The 23662-nt window shown below is 40.8% G+C and overlaps 1 protein-coding gene across 1 annotated transcript in view; it reads left to right on the top strand.

The window, feature by feature from the left end:
* The window catches only part of LOC126361189 (uncharacterized), a 156788-nt gene that overhangs the window by 50841 nt on the left and 82285 nt on the right, over positions 1 to 23662 (top strand). The window contains exon 8 of the mRNA XM_050007770.1: positions 18126 to 18224. Within this exon, the coding sequence (XP_049863727.1) occupies positions 18126 to 18224 (99 nt within the window). The remainder of the gene's footprint in view (positions 1 to 18125; positions 18225 to 23662) is intronic.

Consider the following 23662-nt stretch of genomic DNA (forward strand, 5'->3'; position numbering starts at 1 on the left):
TAGTTTATGTTGTAAGGCAAGCTGTTGATGTATTATTTTTGCTACATTGTCATGTCTTGTGGGGTATTCTGTATTTGCTAGTATTGTACATCCGCTTGTGATGTGATCTACTGTTTCTATTTGTTGTTTGCAAAGTCTACATTTATCTGTTGTGGTATTGGGATCTTTAATAATATGCTTGCTGTAATATCTGGTGTTTGTTTGATCCTGTATTGCAATCATGAATCCTTCCGCCTCACTGCATATATTGCCTTTTCTTAGCCATGTGTTGGATGCGTCTTGATCGATGTGTGGCTGTGTTAGATGATACGGGTGCTTGCCATGTAGTGTTTTCTTTTTTCCAATTTACTTTCTTTGTATCTGTTGATGTTATGTGATCTAAAGGGTTGTAGAAGTGGTTATGAAATTGCAGTGGTGTAGCCGATGTATTTATATGAGTGATTGCTTTGTGTATTTTGCTAGTTTCTGCTCATTCTATAAAGAATTTTCTTAAATTCTCTACCTGTCCATAATGTAGGTTTTTTATGTCGATAAATCGCCTTCCTCCTTTCTGTTGCTGAATGTATGTGATGTATTCTATATTTGTGGCAGTGTGATCGTGTAAGTATTGAGTGTTTCTAGGTCTGTGTTACTCCATTTCACTACTCCAAATGAGTAGGTCAGTATTGGTATAGCATAAGTATTTATAGCTTTTGTTTTGTTTCTTGCTGTCAATTCAGTTTTCAGTATTTTTGTTAGTCTTTGTCTATATTTTTCTTTTAGTTGTTCTTTAATATTTGTATTATCCATTCCTATTTTTTGTCTGCATCCTAGATATTTATAGGCATCTGTTTTTTCCAGCGCTTCTATGCAGTCGCTGTGGTTATCCAATACGTAATTTCTTGTTTAGTGTGTTTTCCCTTGACTATGCTATTTTTCTTACATTTGTCTGTTCCAAAAGCCATGTTTATATCATTGCTGAATACTTCTGTTATCTTTAGTAATTGGTTGAGTTGTTGATTTGTTGCTGCCAGTAGTTTTAGATCATCCATGTACAGCAAATGTGTGGGTATGTTCCAGTAATATTGTATCCATAATTTGTATTATTTAGCATGTTGGATAGTGGGTTCAGAGCAAGGCAGAACCAGAAAGGACTTAATGAGTCTCCTTGGAATACTTGGTATATTCCACGCTTAATCTGTATTGGCTGTTTTGTGATATTATTTGAATTTGTTTGGATATTAAGTGTGGTTTTCCAATTTTTCATTACTATGTTTAGGAACTGTATCAATTTAGGATCTACTTTATATATTTCCAATATTTGTAGTAACCATGAGTGGGGTACACTATCAAAAGCTTTTCGGTAATCAATGTATGTGTAGTGTAGCGACCTTTGTTTAGTTTTAGCTTGATATGTCACCTCTGCATCTATTATCAGTTGCTCTTTACATCCTCGTGCTCCTTTGCAACAGCCTTTTTGTTCTTCATTTATAATTTTGTTTTGTGTTGTATGTGTCATTAATTTCTGTGTAATGACTGAAGTTAATATTTTGTATATTGTTGGTAGGCATGTTATGGGGCGGTATTTAGCTGGGTTTGCTGTGTCTGCTTGATCTTTAGGTTTCATATAAGTTATTCCATGTGTATCAGGGAATGTGTATGGGTCTGCAATGTAACTGTTAATTTAGTTAGATGTGAATGTGTTGAGGTGAACTTCTTTAGCCAGAAATTTTTCTATTTTATCTTTTCCAGGGGCTTTCCAATTGTGAGTGGAATTAATTGCTTTGGTGACTTCATGTTGCCTAAATTATCACTTCAGGCATTTGTGGTATCATCTTCTATGTGTCTGTTTCTGCTTCTATCCACCGTGCATGCCTGTTATGTTGTACCGGGTTCGACCATATGTTGCTCCAGAAGTGTTCCATGTATGTTATGTTTGGTGGATTGTCTATTTTAATGTGTGTGTTATCTATTGTCTGGTAAAATTTCTTTTGGTTTGTGTTGAATGTTTGGTTTTGTTACCTTCTATTTTCACTTTTTTTGTATCTTCTAAGTTGTTTGGCCAATGCTTGTAATTTCTGCTTCTTTTCATCTAATTGCTCTATCGCTTCTTGTTGTGAGATTTTACCTAACCTTTTTTGTTTTTTGTCTGCTATTTCATTTCTTATAAATTGTTAGCTGTCCGATGCCTTTTCTCAGTTTTTCTATTCTGATCTGTAGCCTGTGTTGCCATGCTGGTTTTGTGGATTTCTTCTGTGTGTTGGGTGTTTCTGATCTCTGCCTGGTGTGTATATTTAGAGTAATGAGTGTTCCTATATAAACCAGTAGTTGTAACTCTTCCATAGTTGTATTTTCGTTTATTTTCTTGTGTATGATTGTGTTGATAGTTTTTATTGTTGTTTCGACTTGTGGGTTATTTGGCGGTCTATGCAGGAATGGTCTAATGTCTGTATTTGTGTCTTTGTATTCTATATATGTCAGCTGAAATTTTTCTTCAATGTCTAACATGTGTGTCACTTCGTGTTCTATTTGTACTTGTTCTGGTGGCAGTCTTAAGATTTCGTTTTCCTCTGATTGTTTAATTGATGCGTGTTGTTCTTTGTTTGTTTGCTCTGGGAAGTGAGTCCATCACTGTATTTTCCTCTTCTTCTGATTGCACATTATTTTGTTACAGTATTTGTTGTACTTGTTGTTTGATGTTTTCTAATTCTGACTGGGGTATCATGTTATTTTGTATTATTACACGGATCTGATCAGCTAGTCGTTGTTCTGTTAAAAATTTTAATTCTGGGTATCTGGTAATAAATGTTGTGTATACTTTTGATCTGTATCCAGTTGTGTTGGTTACTAGGTTTGTTGCTTGGTAATAACAGAACACGAGGTGTCGATTAACTTCATCTGACCATCTCATCCTCTGTCTTTATTTTCCTTCTAGGGTGGTTGCAGGAAGCATATCCTGCAAAACACCTCTCTTTGGATTTAAATCATTTTCCAGTTGGCTAGCAGTGTCGTTACCATTGTGGGCGGGCATAGGGTTAAAGCGTCGTCCCCGACCATGACGGTGCTTGTTCGAGGCTTCTTTAGTTGTCTCCTGAACCTACTAATCACACTAAAAGGGGGATTAGCCCTATTAGCGGTTTGTTCTTTTCGTCGCCTTTTACGACTGGCAGAACATACCGGAGGCCTATTCTTTTCCCGGGCCTCCACGAGGAATTATTATTATTATTATTATTATTATTATTATTATTATTATTATTATTTGAACTCGGGACCTTTTCCTTTCACGAGCAAGTGCACTACTCTTCTGGAAACAAGTAGAGGTAATTACTCATAGAAAAAACCAAAAGCAAGTAATTGCCCCTAATGAAAACAAAAAAGACTTGTCTTTTTAGTGTCACATTGAAAAAAAAATATGCATAGCTTACAAAGGTTTTAAGTACAGTATTCGAGACAGTTTGTGTACACTGAGCAATGTCATTTTGTAAAGGTCTCTATGGCATCTCCTCTTCATAGTTCTGTATACAGCTATTCTTTTTGCCTACAGCTGTGTGTGCTCCATCATTGAAAGCTGTCAAAAGCACTACCAGGTGTCAAGGATTTCCTTCAGTTGACCTGCCCTGTGGAAGTGTTTCAGTAGTGAAGAACTAATGTATTTAAACTTCATTCATGATGCAGCATTTTCTTCCCCCATCCCCTTCTCTTCCCATGCATTTCAGTGTTTATGACATCATATCTCTTGATGTTTAACATTTGTAGACAGATTCTTCAATATTGCTAATCTCCTTGGTACATTTATCAGACAGTATTAATAGAGGTGATACTGTTAATTTCATGAGGTGATGTATCTTGTTTGGGGATTTGTTTTTGTAAGAATGAAATTGTTAGAGATGTGTATCAAGTATCATGAGCTGATGCTGCAATAGGAGCATTATGCATCATGGGGAGTTTGCAGTAAATATTCCGAGAGGAGGCGACCAGTAAACATGAAATTATCACCAAAGTAAAAGCAGATACATTAGAGCAAGTATAGAGGATTATTCTATTGGCAGAAATTCTTCCTGCACTCACTCCTTATGAGGGGAACAGGGAGGTTTTAAATGAGTGATACACAAAGTAAATTCCACTACACACACTAATGTGACTTATTAAGATGTAAATGTAGATTTTAACGTAATGTCTCGGTACAAAGATCAGACTAACTGTCTCACAGCACTTTGGACAGTAGCATTACATGCTGAGCGAGCCTGGCTTAATTGGTGCACCTATAGATGAGCCGGCGTAAGTTGATCTCTGACAGCTGGCTACACTATTGCCAGCGTTCAATCATGAAGTGTTAATGGCTGCAGGCGAAAACAATAGAGCTCTGGCAACACTGAGATGTTTGTCGTAGTTTATGCAGATTAACGCAACTAAATGACAAGGAACAACTATTTAATGGACAGAATAAACTTTTGCTTTATTCGCACAACACATATTAATACATTACGCAACACAAATATATTATGTTGCCCATCAACAAACACGGAACACGTATATTCCACAGAGTGTAATGCACTCTGCTCATCATATCTCGTGCATCACTATACACGCAGGAAAATGTTTGTTCACATATCCCCAACAACGTTGCCATAGAGATGTTTACAAAATTGCATAGCATAAGATGTTGTAGTAGGCGAGTGGAGCTGCTGCACCCAGCCTACTGCAACTGTCAGGACTCTTCTTCCAATGACTCGACTATAGCCAGCCTGCTGAGTTGCATTCATTGGTTACTCTGCAGTGTAACATTCTGCATGCATCTGCAAAACCCTGTCTTTTATCCTCCTTCATTATTTGTTTTACTTTGCAGAGGGCAGGTTGAAAGTAGTTTCAATTAATGTTCAAGCTTCAGTGTAAATTACTTGTCATGATCAGGCTTAGTGAGCCGTGTGCGTCATTGTATCTGCCCACTGCTCTTCTCTGTTGTCTCTCCTCTGTGCCACAGTGTTTTGTGTCTTTCAATAGGTCTCGTGCCAATAATTTCAGCATTTAACACGAGCCACAGGCTTCGGCATACCCACTGTAGAAGTTGTATTTTCTTACATCCATAAGGTTAGGAAAATTATACATGGTGTAGAGGTCAACACTGCCATGGATTTTCCACTTTCTGCATTACTGAATCCATAGATTTTATAAACAACTTTTCTTCCAAACATGAACAGTCTTATTTTATGAGACCCAGTTAGCACATCCTTAAAGAAGTGTTAGATTAATGTTTTATTGATGCCTAATTTAATTTCTGTTGTCAAGACTTCTCATCTTGAAGCAAGCTGTAGGCTGTTGCAGCAACGATTGATTTCTGGTCTAAATTTCACTTGTAGTTAGACATGGCTGGAATGTTCCTGTCCGAATGTTAGAAGGTATGTTATCAATGTTTTGTCGATGTGATTTTGTCCCAGCAGCACTCCTCATAACAGAAGTTAAAACAACAATCAATATTTAAGACCAGTATAAATTCAATGCCATTTACGTGGTGTGCTGAAAAGAAATGCCTCCAAATTTTTTACATGAAAACTCGTAAAGATTTTCATATGAGAAAAACATTAAGAAGAGTCTACATCTTTATTCTGCGTGTCTATAAATTTATTTCTCAACATGTCACCCTGGAGACAAACACATTTCTCCCAACAAGAGACCAGTTTGTTGATACCCATCACTGGAATTTTTGTCTTCGTTGATGGAACCACAACTTCATCTCTCCTTGCACTGCTCCATCACTATCAAAATGAAGTCCTGGAAAGTTTTCTCTAAGTTTTGCAAACAGATGAAAATCGGGTGAGGCCAATTTGGGATTGTATGAAGAAGGATCAATGACAGAAGTGCCAGATTGTTGCAGACGTCATAGTGCTCACGTGTGGTCTTGCATTGTCATGTTAAAGGGGAAGGTCCCCCATGTGTAAACAAACACTTCGAATTTGAAACTTGATTACAGCACAGTGTTTCTCTCGGGTTCTGCAGATATGTAAGACACAAGGGGTACAGACGTAGAATATTAATAATGTATGTTTTACTTAAAAAGAAAAGAAAGAAAGAAAAAGACCTTTTGAGTTTTTCTTATAAATTTGGAGGTGTTACTTTTCAGCTTTCCCTTCTAGTTCTGCAGCTGTTGATATAGAGGGGTGAATCTTAGCTGAGCAGACACTTTTTTCAACACCACTGGTAACTAGCTCTGGTGAGAGACTTCTTTTTCTGAACAATTCCACTCTCACTAGTCCACAAAACTCGTTGAGAGAAGACAGAAAGGTGTCCAAGCAGAGCTGGACACCCGTGCACAGAGACCACTATACAATGCATTGTAGGCTTTCTGCGTTGGAGAAGTAACCTCGTTGATCACAAAAGACCACTAACTTCAGAATTTGGAAATGATTACCACTTAAAATAAACACACTGTCGCAGGGGGCCCACTTCGTCCCCACGAAAAAGTTGCCAGCTAACACTTTGATTTCATCAAGTCCAGTCAATGCTATGTACTTAAATAGGCCTTTTGACCCAGGAGCATAATGGAGGCATTTTCACTGGCCATCTCTTGCTCCCATATATAGGAAGGTGCTGCTTGCTGAGTGCACTTGTACAATTTCCTCTGCAATGGTCGTCTGAGAGAAATCGCGTGACTGTGAGCCTATCTCTTATGCCCAGATCACTATCTAATTGGGCCTCCAGTCTGGAGGAAACCTCTCTCCCTGGGATACACAATAGCTACAGAAATGAGCAAACTGGTGTGGTCAGGAAATATGATACTATTTCTCTTTTCTACAAGGAACTTTCAAAATCATTGTATGGATTAGAAAACTGAAGTTGTCAGGTACTGTGCATAAACAGATTCCTGATTTTCGTTAACTGAAGTCATTTCTACATTTCCCATTAATCTCCCTATTTCGATAAGTGGAGAGAACACAGATTGTATCTTATACTTCTCGAGAATCCTATATTTATCTTGCTGGAAATAATCTTGCATAGGGTAGGTAAACTAGTCTCTGCTTCATCTTGCTCTTCTTTGTCATGTAGCAGAGTGGCTGGTTGAATGACTTTCTGAATCTGTGTGACTTCCAACCCATTTCTTCAGATGACTGAGCATAGATGCTCTGTTTCTGATGTCAAACTGTCTTTGTGTAACAAGGTATCTGCCCTGCGGACAAGTGTCTTTAGAACTCCATTCTTCTGCATCGGTGCCGACAATTGTTAGCTTGTGGGTATAAATTAGTGTGTTGATTTGCTATACAAACTGTAGCCAACATACTCATCTGCTCTCCTGTTGACCAGTACATGAGAAGCAGCAGTCAACGATCCTTTCAGAGTTCCATGGTGAACTTTATCTTTGGATTGTACAAGTTAAGTGTTTCATAAATTCAGGGAGCCTCTCACTTCCATGAGGCCAGCTCACGTTCTTATTCTTACGAAGAATGTGGATTTGTATCTAGTTGTCTCTAATGTTTTATTCTCAATTTTGTCCAATAACAGATTGACAACCAATGGAGAAAGGGTGCTGTCCATGGCCATTCCTTCTGTCTCCTCGTTATATGTCCCCTATACAGAAAATATGTTGCAGTCAGTATGTGGCTAAACAGGTCCATCTAAGCATCGCCAAAGTTCTCTGCTCTCAGTCCCAGTGAATCTTTCAGTGGTAACTTGGTAAACAGGGAAACCACATCAGAACTCACAGTTATATCGGATTCCGTGACATGTAGTTGCTTGAAACATCGCAAGAAATCCTCAGAGTTGTGGATGTAGTGAATACACAATGGGCTCAGCAGTTTCTTCAAATATGTAGCTGCTGGATACAGTGATGCACCAATTTTACTGACAGTTGGCTGAAGTGGTATGACCCCTTTGTGCACTTTCGGGAGATTCAGCAGTCTAGGTGGATCTAGCACTCTGGATCATAATTCTTTAATGACTTTATCTGACATGTCTGTTGCCTTCAAGAGAGCTCTGCCTTTCTTGTCCACTCTGTTGTTAGGCTCACATTCCAAAAAGCTGTAAGCTTGGTCCTCCACAAGTTGATGAATTTTCTCATTATAATCAGTCTTGTTAATAATGACTATGGAGTTCCCTTTGTCCATTGACAAAAGCACAGTGCTGTTCTCTAAATGTAGCTTCTTGAGGGCCACTCTTGTCTCTGGAAATGCTCAGTTTTTGAAGTTTTGTCTTTTTTATTGCCTTTCAGGTCTTCCAGCAGATTGTGTCTGCAACACATGGTAGAAGTGTGTTGAGTACTTGCTCCACTGCACTGACGAAACTTGAAATAGGCGCATTCGAAGGCATAGGTGTGAAGTTGAGAACCCTGCTGAGTACTTTCAAGGTGGTGTCATCAAACGGATTGGGACTTAAGTTAATCATAGTGAGAGTATCCTACATGTGCTGTGCTTTCTTACATATACAGTCAGACTTTGCAGACTGGCACACTTAGGCATTCTTCCTGATGCACTCTGATAGGGATGAAGAGGCACTGTCAACCCAGTCCCAATCTTTGTGTTAGGGAGGCTGTCATGTACAGGTTAAGGTGTAAAAGCACCCTGGCCCCTAAATCTAGTTTGTGGCACATGCCTTGAATCCTTTCCCTAACAAGTGCCATGCTTGCTGGATGTCTTACTTCGTTTGCTGCTCTGGAGATGTCATTTTTGATCAGGGTGAAAACTGGTACTGTGTCTCCATCCACCATGAAGCTGTGGGAACTCAGCTTTCTCCATTTCTGCTGTCGAAGCTTGTCCAACTTCTTGATATTTTGGAACTTCTCCTCCTCCTCACATAGTCTCTTGATGTAATTCTTCAGTTTTCCCTGGTGATCTGTTGACATCATTGTCATCACCAGGGGGTATGTGGAGGCAGTAGGAGTATTGGATTGATTCCACCCAACTAGCTTTCTCAGGTAGCACCTGACGCAGGTGAGTCATGTTGTCATGTTGAAATATTCTACAAGGTCAGTACTGATACCCAGCAGAACATTCAACAGCTTAAGATGTCAACAGATGACCAGCAATGAATTACATCTGCTAGGAGTGTTCTTACTTATTTATAAAATTACATAAGTAAACATCTCATGAAACTGATAAAGATGACACTGGTACACTCTGTTTGATTTGATAGTCTGTGGCAGATGCTGTTGAGATCATTTTCACATTAAAAGAACAGAAACGGTGCACTGACTAGAACCTTGGAACTTGTTGTTGCATTGATTCACATTCTCTACAAATTTTAAGGCTTCACAGAAGTATTTCAATAAAGAAGCACCAGCTTTGGTATCACGATGATATAGAGTTAGTGTTCTTGGTAGGTATTACAATTGATTCTTCATAAACATACATTTATTGCTGTCAAAGAATATTATTATTAAGTCTGACTTGATATTTTAGAAAGAGACCAACTCTCACATGAAGAACAGCTATTTGCTGAATGGGAAAATATGTATTCAAGATGAATATTTTCTTACAGCATTTTGGTGCTCCAACATTTAAAATGCCAAGAATATGAAACAAAACAGAAACGCACAGATTGTCAAATGCATTAGGGGAAGGAACATCTTAAATATGCATTCAGTGCCATGTGCTTAGAGTTAATCCAAGCAAAAATAGACATTCTAGTATCCTTTAGTGTTATTTGTACTGTTCTCAATTCCCTCCCTCATAGGTGTTTATTATGATGATAAGAAGAATGTATGGGGCTGTTGTTGTTGTCTTCAGCCCTGAGACTGGTTTGATGCAGCTCTCCATGCTACTCTATCCTGTGCAAGCTTCTTCATATCCCAGTACCTACTGCAACCTACAACCTTCTGAATCTGCTTAGTGTATTCATCTCTTGGTCTCCCTCTAAGATTTTTACCCTCCACATTGCCCTCCAATACTAAATTGGTGATCCCTTGATGCCTCAGAACATGTCCTACCAACCGATCCCTTCTTCTGGTCAAGTTGTGCCACAAGCTCCTCTTCTCCCCAATTCTATTCAATACCTCCTCATTAGTTATGTGATCTACCCATCTAATCTTCAGCATTCTTCTGTAGCACCACATTTCGAAAGCTTCTATTCTCTTCTTGTCCAAACTATTTATCGTCCATGTTTCACTTCCATACATGGCTACACTCCATACAAATACTTTCAGCAATGACTTCCTGACACTTAAATCTATACTCGATGTTAACAAATTTCTCTTCTTTAGAAACGCTTTCCTTGCCATTGCCAGTCTACATTTTCTATCCTCTCTACTTCGACCATCATCAGTAATTTTGCTCCCCAAATAGCAAAACTCCTTTACTACTTTAAGTGTCTCATTTCCTAATCTAATTCCCTCAGCATCACCCGACTTAATTCGACTACATTCCATTATCCTCGTTTTGCTTTTGTTGATGTTCATCTTATATCCTCCTTTCAGGACACTCTCCATTCCCGTTCAATTGCTCTTCCAAGTCCTTTGCTGTCTCTGTATGGGGCACCAGCAGCTATTATGGGATGTGTTTAGAAGAAATTATTTGGTATACAGTGACAGATAATACTAATAATTATTTCTCCTCATAAATTTTAGACCCGTCACCGTCATGAACCTTGATGAGGTGGGTAGCTGCAGTGTCTCAATGATAAGGATAGTTGTAATGCAGGTGCAAACGCAATAGAAAAATATCTCTGGAAATGCCATACTAACGCCTGAATTCTGAAGAGCAGTCCATTCAGTAGTTGCTGGGCTTGGACCTGTAACATTAGCAAACATCACCTTGCTTTGCTGGTACTTTGTGGCTGAAAGCAAGGGGAAACTACAGCTGTTCTCTGAGTTTCTGCAACTCTACAGTATGGCTTAATGATGGCGGCACCCCTACTTGAACCTCTGCATGTGGACTATTCAGATAAAGAAACTGGCAATCTTCAAATTGGTAATTGTAGATTCCTTCATAAGGTAGTTGGGTTAGAGAGTTAGAAAGGAAATGGATTATGTTGAAGTTAGATATAGTCAAAAATAATGAAGATCAGTGACAGGAAGAACGGGACTTGTGCTCAGGTCCATAAGAGTTTACCAACACAAAATCAAGTACGGGTAATGCAAGAATAGTCCTAATAATCAAAAAGAAAATGGAAATACACATACACACATAAATGGCATAGTGAACACATTATTGTAACCAAGATAGACACAAAGCAAACACACATCACAGAAGCCTGGGTTGCAACATGTTTTGGAGTTCAGGGAATTTCAAACACACCAGGGAAATTGGGGAAAGGTCAGGAAAACTTTTAAAAAAACTGGAAAAATCTCATTTTCGTCTCAGTAGATAAAATTGTTTGTTTACTGAAGTGTCATACATCGTCGCTGGCTGTGTGCAGCTGAGAACGTGTGCCACTTCCTCACTCTCACATTTCTGCTGCTTCTTTCCTTCCTAACGCACCCTTCAGCTTGCAGTCAGTGCTGCCACAACATCTTGCCACTAGCCTAGCAGCTGCCAACAAGAGGCAGGGAGGAATGAGGAGTGCTTTATGTGGATCTGAGTTTCGGTGAATGTAGATGCAGCGGCCAGAGACAGAGGTCATGTTTGCATTAGTTGTATCTGAGTAATTGTGTGAATGTGTGTGTGGTGTCATTTTCTGACAAAAGCTATGGTTGAAAATTTAGTTGTGAGTGTTTGTGATAGTGTTTTCTCGTGCCTGTCTGCGGCTCAGCAGATATCTTTATGGTGAGTTGCTACCTATCCTTATTATGATTGATTCTCAGAGTATTTGACCATGTTATCTGTTGCATGGATAGATCACTGTGGTCCCTTGTCATGAACATGCTGTCTGTGGCTCGTGAATAGCTGGCCACATGATTGGATTTCCACATTGGGCCACAACCCGAGGCCATTTCTGTGGCTATATGTAATAGATCGAGCCTGCTGATCTGAAGCCATTCAGTTCCCACTAATGTGCAAGCCCTGTCCGTTGGATCTATTCTCGCAAATCTGCCTGCAGGTCGTGTCCGTGTGTGTGTGTGTGGCTCAATGAAGCAGATTTTCATGGTTTATCCTTAGTGCCAGGTCTGCAGTGCTCCTCAGCATACCAAAGGCATGGGTGATGGATTTCAGGAATTGTGACTGTCTCATCACAAATATGTTGTACAGTGTGGTGTTTTATGGGTATTTTATTTGTTCTAGCATATTTTAGCACTTCAAAAGTGATTTATATGTAAGAAAGTATGGACAATAAGAAGAAGAAAATTGTCAGTCGCTGCCACTTTGGACGCTATATACTTGTATATTTCTCAAAAGAAAAATCACACATTACCTACAAAATAATAGATACAACACAGTGAGTAATAATTTACAATAATGAACATAGTAGAACCAACATTTTATTAGCAGTCACCTACAGTGTTGGTTCACACAATTCTTCTCCGCCTTGTACATTTCTTTCAAGGGGCCTACTTTTTTCTGAGGTTATTTCTGAAATCAGTGAAGGTATTTTAAATCTGCCTTGCGACTCCAAGGAAATATATATTTTTGTCACTAAATGTGCCTTCTGGTCTTAATGAAACACACACATCATTTGGCTTGCTATCTCCACCGAAAAACAGTTCATTACGAAAGATGTTGATGTTAGTACTTCAGATTTTTGCTCACATCAGGAAACGCCATCTGCTTTCAAGGATTTTTAAAGATATTTCCTCCTTTGCACTATTGTTTCTTGTACCGTAGCTGCAAAGACAGATTGTCAACTTACATCTTAACTTACCCTTGAGATCTCAACATTTCTCAGGGAAAAATGCTAAAACTTGTCTGGAAATCAGGGAATTTCACCCTGGTAAGGCAAGCTTAAATGCCAACTAGCTCTGCAGTTGAAAGCATCATGAGGTAAATGAAATTGATATAGTTAAAGGACACAATAATTTGTGATGGGTGACTGATATTTGATGAAAGGAAAAAGAAGAGAACTCGGACTGATAAATAGAAATAAGCGGAAGCTACTTGCTGGAATTTTGCACTGTAAATAATTTAATCATTGCCACCACTTGGTTTAAGAATAATGAAAGAAGCTGTATATGTGGACAAGGTCTGATATAATGGTGGGGCAGGTATTTCAAAACAAGATTTTAAACTGTAGGACATTTCCAGGGCAGATGTGTTCTCTGCCCATGATTTATTGGTTATGGACAACAGATTTAAATTGAAGAAATTTCAAAAATGTTGGAATTTAGGCAGAGGTGGCATCTGGATAAATACGTAATGGTGTTGAGCGTGTAGGCAACATTAAATGCCTGGATGGTCATCTCCGTCCCTGAATGGCGATTGACGATGGGTTGCCTACTACCAGCACCATGACGGACACAGAATCACGAGAACTCAGTTACCAATTATTCTGTTGACACCTGTACAAAGGTTGGTGGCCTGCATAGTATCCCAGGCAGCAGCTGCTATCTCTTCATAGCACACTCAGGACCATTGGGAAACATAGAGACCTACTGAAGATACCCTAGAGGTAGTCCTCCATTAGTGGCACTTACCGGAAAGCCTGGAACCATCAAGTCTGGGCAGGCACTCGTAGAGCCACAGCTAGCTGATCATGTTACTAGATGCAATTGGAGCAGCTTGGCTCACGTTGGACCTTGGCTCGCATCTGGTTTGCCGTGACATCAGCATTGCTCAAGCACAAGTTTGCTAGCGTCAGAGTGTCAAGTATTTATACTTGCTCTGCCCAGTTTTTTGCGATAGGGCCCACCTTGAGTCACTTAGGTGAACAAGATAGCGCAACATTGGATCACAACATGTGGAAATTCAGAACACTGCTGTGGTTGTCTGGGGTTTTGCAGCACACTTTGCCATCAGTGTTGCAGCACCTGGTAGCAGGATTCCATAGGCAGCTCGCCACTCGCTTCTCAACGAGGTGCGAAATCCAGACGAAAGGTGTTTCCTGCACAAAATGAAAGACTGTGTGGTTGTTGAGAGTTTGTTGTATCATTGTGCAAATTTGGACTACAACAGAGGAAAGAAAGCTATTGAAGATGATTGGTTAGTTGAGAGGTGAAATTTTGAAGCTAGCAGAGAATCACATGGGTAAAAAAGGCAAAGTCTAGCAGAAATACTTGTAGAACACAGAAGGTATTAAACTTAATTGACAAGAAAATAATATTTAAAAATGAAGTAGGTGAAAAGGAATAGACATATCTAAAAATGAGATTGATAGAAAATGTCTAATCAGCAATGACTAGATGCCAAATGCAAGAGTATAGAACCGTGCATAGCTGGCAGAACGATATGATTAAATGCTACCTATCAGATTAAAGTGGAGAAGGTATACCTGAAAAGTAGAAGGGATGTGTTTTGTGGGTAACAGGGATAAAATACAGGGAGTGCAGTTACAAGGGTTGCAGGACGTGAAAGGGAAATTGACTGACAGGGGGTTGAGACAGAGTTATTGGTTGTCCTCAATGTTATTCAGTCTGTACAAAAGACTTGGAATAGCAGTTCAACAGAATGGGTAGTGCTGTGAAGAGAGATTATAAAATGAACATCAAAAGAAGTAAAACAAGGGTAGTGGAATGTAGTCGAATTAAATCAGGTGGTGTTGAGGGAGTTGGATGAGGAAATTATACTAAAAGTAGCGGACAAGTTTTACTATTTGAGCAAGAAACTAAATGAGAATGGTCAAAGTAGATGTGGTATAAAAAGTGGGCTGGCTGTAGGCAGAAAGGCATTTCTGATGAACAGAATATAAATTTAAAATTTAGGGAGCTTTTTTTGATGCTATTTGTTTGGAGCATAACCTTATATGAAAGTGAAACATGGACACTAAGTTTCTAAGATCAAAGGAGAGTGGAATCTTTTTAAACTTGGTGCTACAGAAGAATTCTGAGGATTAAGTGGTTACATGGAAATACATAGGGAGGTACTACATCAGAGATCCCCAAATATTTTTGCCTGTCTTTTGTACATTGAGATTTTACAAATCAAATTCATTAACTTTGAAAGTAATTTTGACATCTGATACAGTACTACTCACTTTCATATGCATAAGTGTTGAATGAAATACATAAAATGTTAAGTTTTATATATTTATTAATTTAAATGACACAAAATGCATATATATTGCAATTAGTACATAAATGCTTTTAATGAGAGAACTGAGCCTGATACTTCATTAGCAAATATGTAACATTTGGTTTCATCTCAGTTAGGTTTAACCTAACATCTCCTCAGTCACTGATTTCCAACCCTTTTTTGAACAAAAATGGGAAAGCTATCATAAACTTTCCTGCGATTGTTCATAATGAAGGATAAATAACAAGCCCCTGAATCCTGAATTCCTAATATGCCTTCCCAAACTTTATCGTAAATTCTTTATTAGTGCCTACTCTGCTCTGTATGCATTGATAACCCAGTGTGGTATTTCGATAGTCAAAATGTCCTCAAACCTTGTCTCAAAGTCTCTGTCAGAGACATTTGAATGGTGAATGAATCATCATCCTGTCAGTTTCTCTGACAAATTGGGAAACTGAAAAAATTACACTGTCCAATATTTTCTTCATTTGTTTAAGTTTGAGAAGAAAAGCTGGAATGATGGACTGTGTTTTTATCAAATATAGATTGTCATGTTGTAACTGCAAGTGTGGCTCTTTTAATTTAGTAAGCAAATATGTTAAATAAGAAATGTCTGTTTTCCACTTGATTAAAATTTTCTTTTAAAATTGGATCTTTAACATTCAAAATCTTTAAAGCAGTTTTGAAAAGTGAGAACAATCTTGTCAAACATAGCCTCTTGACAGAGCGTGTACTGCAGTGTGAAAGAGTAGTTGATGAAAGTTCGTGTAATTTTCTTCGCATAACTACACAGGCGACCTAGAATTCAACATGCTGCTTCGAATTTTGCTTACTAGATTAATTACAAGTTGAAGATTGCATCAAGTTACTGCTCAGATTTTTTAATGAGTAAATGATGTTAATGACTGGCACTGTTACTGATATCCCATGTGCATGGCTTATCAATCCATGATAATTGCCAGACATGGCAGGTGCTCTATATACTGCCCCTGACATTATGTTTGGTAAAGGGATTGCTTTTTCCATGAATTAATCTTTCAAAACACTGACAAGACTAACATATACAACTAATAACGCTTCATTCCCAGGTAAAGTTTACTCGTCCAGTTGTTTGGAGAGATGGTCATTTGCAGATAATTACACAAGATGCTTTCAGTATCATAACCCATTTCATGAATATGTTCTTTGAATTGCATTGTTACTAAGAAGAATTCTTTTGAATCTATTACAAGTAGGTTTGTGTAGAATAGTTTCTAAAACCTCTTAATTAGCTTGCAAAATTAACTGCTCCCTGATAGTATGCAGTTTTGCAGATTTTGCTATAAGTAGCAAGTTATTGTAAGATACCACCAAATCACTGTCTCTTTGGACCTCAAAGCGAACATACTGTCCATTGTGGGTCTCTCTTTGAAGTTGTATTACATATTTCAGATCTTTATCTGTTTTATCAGGGTGATACATTCTAAGATGATATTCATCCGATAGTGAGCCCAAGCTTGAAAAAAACAACACTGTACTGTCTCTGTTTCTGTTTAGATTGTCATGTTTAGTACCAGTTATCTGTCGACATACATTAAGCTAAATATGATAAGATAGCAATCAAAATAACCCTCTCAGCCTCAAGTCATAATCGGCGCATATCTACCCAATGACATGAAAAGAAAATTTGAAAAAAAAAGTAATTCATTTGCTTACTTCAAGCACTCCCAAACATGACACGGATTCACTTTAACTTTTTTGATACTGAACTATAATCTTTCAGTAGAGAGATGAACAGGGGCTCCCTAGTGGTGGATTGGAAGAAGTCGGTCTACTTTGGCTTGTTGATGTTTGGTTCCTGGCAATTGCAACAATGTAGCATAAAACCTTGCATATGTATCCACTGCAAAGTGATTTTTGTATTGTGCTGTGTTGCAAATTAATACATCTTTGATGGGTGATGAAGTGTTTCCTGGCCCATCATGGGCAGCACCCCATACTCTTTCCACTCCTCCAAGGGGGGTCAGTACATTATGGAGTGTAGCTTATTATTATTATTATTATTATTATTAATGGCTGTTGAGTGTTATTAGAGGGAGAGCAAAAATTTAAAGTTCCCTCATCCTCTCTCTTAGCCAATGAGATAAACAGTGACATAAATAGTAGCATAAATAGTAGCAAGCTTCAGCTCTGTGACAATAGTTTGTAATTTTGGTTGTGACCTGCCTACATGGAATCCACTCTTGTGGATGCCCATTTATGTCTAATGCACCACCTTTTTCCCCCTCCCCCGCTGATATAGACCCCTTGCAGGTTAGGATTGATATAGACCACTTTGGGACTCACTGTACTAGATTAAATTTGGGGGAGAATGGTAATTTATGGCACAACTTGACTAAAAGGAGGACTCTATTAATAGGACAAATTCTGAGGCATTAAAGAAGAGAGAGTTCCTTAATGGAAGGAAGTGTTGTAAGTAAAAGCTGCAGGGAGAGGCCAAAGCTTGAGTAATGTATGAATGTTCAAATGGAGGTCAGTTTCAGTAGATAGGCAGAGATGGAGAGGGTTGAACCTGATGTACTAGTGTGGAGACCTACAGCAAATCGGTCTTTTGATTGTAGTCTGCAACAAGAACAACTTCCGAACATTGAAGACAAGTGCAAGGTATGATGCAGCAGAAGGATGGAATTCGGTGATTAGTACAATAAGTAGAGTGCGTAGTAGCATTCATTCGACTAGCTGATGAGCTGCACATTTAAGGTGCTGCCCTGACAAGGCAGACTACACTCAGTTTACTAGGCTGATAGGTAGAAGTCTTCACTGTGCCTCCACCAAACTACATTCACTGTGTGAAAATACCGTGAAGCAAATGAATATTTATTTAAGTACGCCAATGGTGGTGTTATTATAGAACCAGTCTTGCTTTCTGTCTCGTGTGATGTGATGCCCTCAGCTCATATCTGAAGTGCAGTTCTATAATACATTGTGTACCTGTTCTTTTTTTTAAAAAAAAAAAGAAATTTTGAGGGCTGCTGTTGTCATGTGATCAGTAGTTTCAAATTATTAGATTTCTTCAGTAACATTCTTAATGACTGAGGAAACATTTTGACATTAGATTTATATGTTTTTGTTGTTGTTTGACAGATACCACTGTGGTTTCAAAAGAAACTACACAGACTCCCACAAGGAAATCTGTTCATATTAAAAGGAGTACAGGAAAGGAAAAGGAAAATGATGAACCAGGTATGTAAGCATTTTACACTATTGTGTAAAATGACTGGAGAGAAGATTAATAATATTGGCAGTATATGGTCATCCCTGAAAAATAATTGGAAACTTGATCTTCAAAATGCCCCCAGAGAACAACTTTAAACATAAACTATTCTACTTCTTGCAGGGCTTGGGGAATTAAACTCCTCTCAAGGCAAAGTTGATTTGGCTTGTGCATGTGACTGCACTTCAACTCAGATTGTGTGTTGATCCCCCATAACTAGGCATTTAGCCCAAATAAGGCCAAGAAAGAATACACAGCATGACAGAAATTATCAGAGTGGGTAAATAAAAGGAATAACAGCAGTGTTTGAAGTTTGTATTATAACAAAACCTACAAATTATTTAACTGCATTAACCTAAAAGAACAAAGTCAAAAGAATTGGAAAATGATGCTATTATCAGAATATACAAGGACTGGAATACAGTAATTTAACTTTATTCATATTTTCAAAATATTAATTCACCGCTTTTTCTTTCCATATGTAACTAAGGTTTTTAGCATCTGGACTTGTAAGTAGTATTTTAATCATGAGAAATAATAAAAAAAACTGTATATTTCTTATTTTTCTGTTTAACCAATTACATGTACCATATAAACATTACACCCACTGCGAGGAATGTGGTAGCGTATAGCAGGGTTCTCTTGAATGGTGAATGTTCTCCGTTACAGGAACAAGGCAGGTATTGCATATTCCAACAATGGAATTGTTATAACCTTTAATCACCAATAATTGTGTGGATATTCAAACATACTCACTTAGAAACAATAGCTGGTTACATGATATCAACTCAGTATCTCTTATTCGACTGCCATGCCGTGACATGTGGTCTACGCCGTTCGTAGCTAGGTGGCACTCCCGCGCTCAGCCGAGTTGCAGAGCGCCTCTATCGCCGTTTGCGCGTACGGTCGTGGCGGCACTGTTAAATGTTGTGGCACTGTCACAACACTTTTCCCTCCTTGAAAAAAGAAAAAGGAAAAAAACTCACTTCCTTGGAGATATGGACAGTACGGAGACATCCATTGCCTCTTGTGAGACACGAGAGTATGGTCGAAAATGTCCACGGCGGAAGTTTGTGCGTGGAACATGCTTCCTTGACGAGATGATGGGTGAAAACTCCGGAGCAACATCCATAGGTGTCGTGGACCTGAGAGTGTGCTCCAGCGAGATGGGTCCCGGAGAAGGCGGCGTCGCGACTGGGGCCAGTTCCAGCGTACTCGGAAGTGGTAGCGACGTTGTCTGCATCAACAAGTACAGTAGATTGGCAGCAGCGACAGGACTGGCTTCTCGGGCTGGTGGAGGTGAAGGAAGGGGCGGTGGCACCGGCGTGGCCACCACTCGTGGGCGCATCTGGTCTAATGGCGAACAACCGTGCCGTCATCTGTTCATATTTCACAAAGTCAGCGGCCGCGAAGAGCCTTGACCACCCCTGGAATCCATTTAGGGCAAGATCCATACCCTCGTGCCTCCATGTCGGCGCCCACCGAGTATTTTCCCACACTAGGGGACACAGAACAAGGCTTGACAGGGTGAAGCAGGTGCAGTAGAGTGCGCGGTTGGCGGCCATGCAAGAGTTCAGCAGGGCTGCGATCACCCAGAGGCGTGAAGCGATAAGAACTCGGAAATTGCAGCAGAGCGTCATCTGCGGAAAAATCACTAAGGAATTTTTTCATCTGGTTTTTGAAAGTGCGGACAAGGCGCTCGACCTCCCCATTCGATCGTGGATGGAAGGGCATTGCTGTAACATGATGAATCCCTTGTCCAGTACAAAAATCACGGAAGGCGAAGAGAACTGAGGGCCATTGTCTGTGACGATCGTGGATGGAAGACCTTCTAGCGCAAAGATTTTGGACAAAGCCAGCATCGTCGCCGAAGTGGTGGGTGACGGACATCGAACAACAAATGGAAACTTTGACAAGGCGTCAATCAACAGTAGCCAATAAGTATCAAGGAAGGAGCCGGCACAGTCAGCGTGCACCCGTTCCCATGGCTGCGCCGGATCAGGCCACGGAGAGGGCATTGTACGAGGTGCAGCCAGTTGTTGAGCACACTGACCACACGCAGCAACCATGTGGGCGATGTTCGAATCAATACCGGGCCAATAAACGTGCCTGTGGGTCAGGGACTTGGTCCGAGACATACCCCAATGGCCTTCATGCAACAGTTTGAGAACATCTTTGCGAAGAGAGGCTGGCACCACGACCCGTGGAGATGCGCCATCCGTGCCCAGAAGAACAACACCATCACGAACAGACACGAATGCGCAAGGCATGGTAGTTGCGAAGGGGATCCGATGCCCGTCCCGTGGTCCTGTCCGGCCAACCCCGTTGATCAAAACCGATCACCTGACGCAGGACTGGGTCCCGCGCAGTAGCCGACGCAACCTGCCAACCTGTAAGTGGAAAACCCTCGACCGCACGATGTTCTTCCTCATCAATGTGGAAACGGAGTAGTTCATCATGATCGAAAACTGGGTTGGGGCCCATCGGCAATCGCGACAATGCGTCAGCGTTGGCATACTGGGCCGTGGGACGATAGTGAATCTCATAATGAAAATGAGACAAGTATAAGGCCGAACGTTGCAGGTGGTGAGCTGCCTTATCCGGAAGTGACACCGATGGGCTGAACAGAGAGACCAGAGGCCTGTTGTCGGTGATGAGGTGAAACTTAGAACCATACAAAAGAGCGCTGAACTTTTTTAGAGCATAAATGATAGCGATCGCCTCCTTTTCGATTTGAGAGTAATGCCGTTGTGCATCGTTGAGGGTCTTGGAAGCATAGGCGATGGTTGTTCCGACCCATCCTCATACCGATGGGCGAGAACAGCCCCTAGGCCACAATGTGACGCGTCTGTCACCAGAACCAATTGATGACCCGGACGGAATGTGGCAAGACAAGGCGCCGACTGCACATGAGCCTTCAGGCGGACAAAAGCCTGCTCACACTCGTCGGACCAACAGAAAGGGACGTTTTTGCGTAACAGCTAATGCAGAGGATGAGCTACCGCTGCCACGGATGGAAAGAATTTGTGATAATAGGCAATCTTGCCTAGAAACGCCTGAAGTTCTTTGACCTTAGACGGCCAGGGTAGTGTTAATGGCCGCAACGTGCTCACATAGAGGACGTATACCCTCACGGGACAAGTGGAAACCAAGATACACAGTGGAGGGTTGAAACAACTGTGACTTGTCCAGATTGCACCTCAACCCAGCCGAATGCAAAACCCGAAACAGTGAACGCAAATTGCGAAGGTGCTCGTCAGTGGAGGCCGCCGTGACAACAATGTCATCCAGATGGTTTATGCAGCCGGGAATGGAAGCCGTGAGCTGTTCCAAAAAGCACTCAAAAATGGCCGGTGCGCTAGCGATACCAAATGGTAACCGCTGGTACTGATACAACCCACAAGGAGTGTTGATGACGAGAAATTCCTTGGAAGAAGCATCCAACGGCAACTGATGGTACGCCTCCGATAAGTCAAGTTTGGAAAAGGACTGGCCCCCAGCGAGCTTGGTAAATAACTCCTCAGGACAGGGAAGAGGATAAGTGTCAATGAGGCTCTGAGCGTTGACAGTGGCTTTAAAATCACCACACAGTCGCAGACTCCCGTTTGGTTTAGAAACCACCACGATTGGCGATGCCCATTCACTGGAGGTAACAGGAAGGAGAATACCTGAAGCTGTTAACCTGTCTATCTCAGCCTTGACAGGTGCACGCAACGCCACCGGAATAGAACGTGCCAGGAAAAACTTAGGGCGAGCTGTAGGTTTAAGAGTAATGTGGGCTTCAAAATCCTTGGCACGATCCAGACCAGCAGAGAACACGGACGAAAATTCAGAACACAATCCATCCAGCTGTTGATACGGAATATCCTCAGGTATGGGGTGCACATCATCTTCAATGGAGAACCCGAACAACTGGAAAGCATCATAACCGAACAGGTTTTCAGTGCCCGCATGATCCACCACATGAAACGTGAGGGGCCTAGCAACAGACTTGTAGGCAGTGGAAGCATCAAACTGGCCAATGATAGGAATTTTCTGTTTATTATAAGTTCTCATATTTCGCGTAACTGGAGACAAGGGAGGGGAGCCCAACTCCAAATACATGCGAGAATTAATGAGAGTTACTGCAGAGCCAGTGTCCACTTGCGTGCGAATGTCTTTATGCAGAACACAAACAGTAACAAACAACTTATTTGTTTGAGAAAGCACACAGTTAACATCCATGTCCAATGCCTCGTCCTCGTCGACAGGAACTTTAGGGGACTGACACACAGGATCAATGTGGCCTTTTTTCCTACATGAATTACACGTGGCCCAACGTTTTTGTCACGCGGCCCTGTCATGCTGTACGAAACAACACGGGCAAGAAGGAAGTGTGGAACGAACCTGCTTCTGTGCTTGCTGTTTTCACTGCGAGCGTTTCGGCCCAATGCAACGTTGTTTACGCGAGTGAACTGCCGCCACATCTTCGTTCTCCTGTGAAACGGGCAAATTGTCCGTGTCGAAAGTTGACTGTACAGCGCTTACATCACACCACACGTCTCTTTGCGCACCAGCAGCGTGAGACACTTCAAAGGATTGAGCGATGCTTAGAACTTCAGACAACGACTGGTTTGGCAGTTATAGGGCACGTTGCCGGACTCTTTTATCAGGAGCAAGCCATAGTATAGCATCCCTAACCATTGAATCAGCATAAGACTCGTGATGAGTGTCCGTGACAAACTGACATTTCCTACTCAGGCCGTGTAGTTACGCCGCCCAAGCCCGGTAAGATTGATGGGGCTGTTTACGACACCAGTAGAGCGCCACACGGGCGGCAACGAGGTGGGTGTTTTTTCGGTAATAGTTAGACAATAAGTCACACATTTCTTGGAAGGACAGAGAGGCAGGTTTCCGCAGAGGGGCTAACCGAGATAGCAGCTGATAGATCCGTGGGGAAATCCAAGATAGAAATAACGACTTACACATAGGAGCGTCGACAACGCCGAAAGCCAAGAAGTGTTGCCCCAAACACTTCTCATAATCCTCCCAGTCTTCAGCGGCCTCGTCGTAAGGAGGGAATGGAGGCGGAGAAGAGGAACACAGACGATGAGTAAGTGACGTCGACAACACCTGAATAGCAGCTGTCAGCTGTGTTTGTTGTTCAATGAGCGCTTGCATAAGCTGTTCCATGTCTGCCCCGTCATGAACACACAAATCCACAATGCAGTGAAAATATCTGACCTCGTCGCCAAAAAGTGTTATAACCTTTAATCACCAATAATTGTGTGGATATTCAAACACACTCACTTTGAAACAATAGCTTATCACATGACAACAGCTCAGTCTCTTGTATTTGACTGCCGTGCCGTGACATGCAGCAGGCGCCGTTCGTAGTTAGGTGGCGCTCCCGCGCTCAGCTGAGTTG

This window comes from Schistocerca gregaria, chromosome 1 (genome assembly GCF_023897955.1).
Source record: "Schistocerca gregaria isolate iqSchGreg1 chromosome 1, iqSchGreg1.2, whole genome shotgun sequence".
In the NCBI taxonomy this organism is placed as follows: domain Eukaryota; kingdom Metazoa; phylum Arthropoda; class Insecta; order Orthoptera; family Acrididae; genus Schistocerca; species Schistocerca gregaria.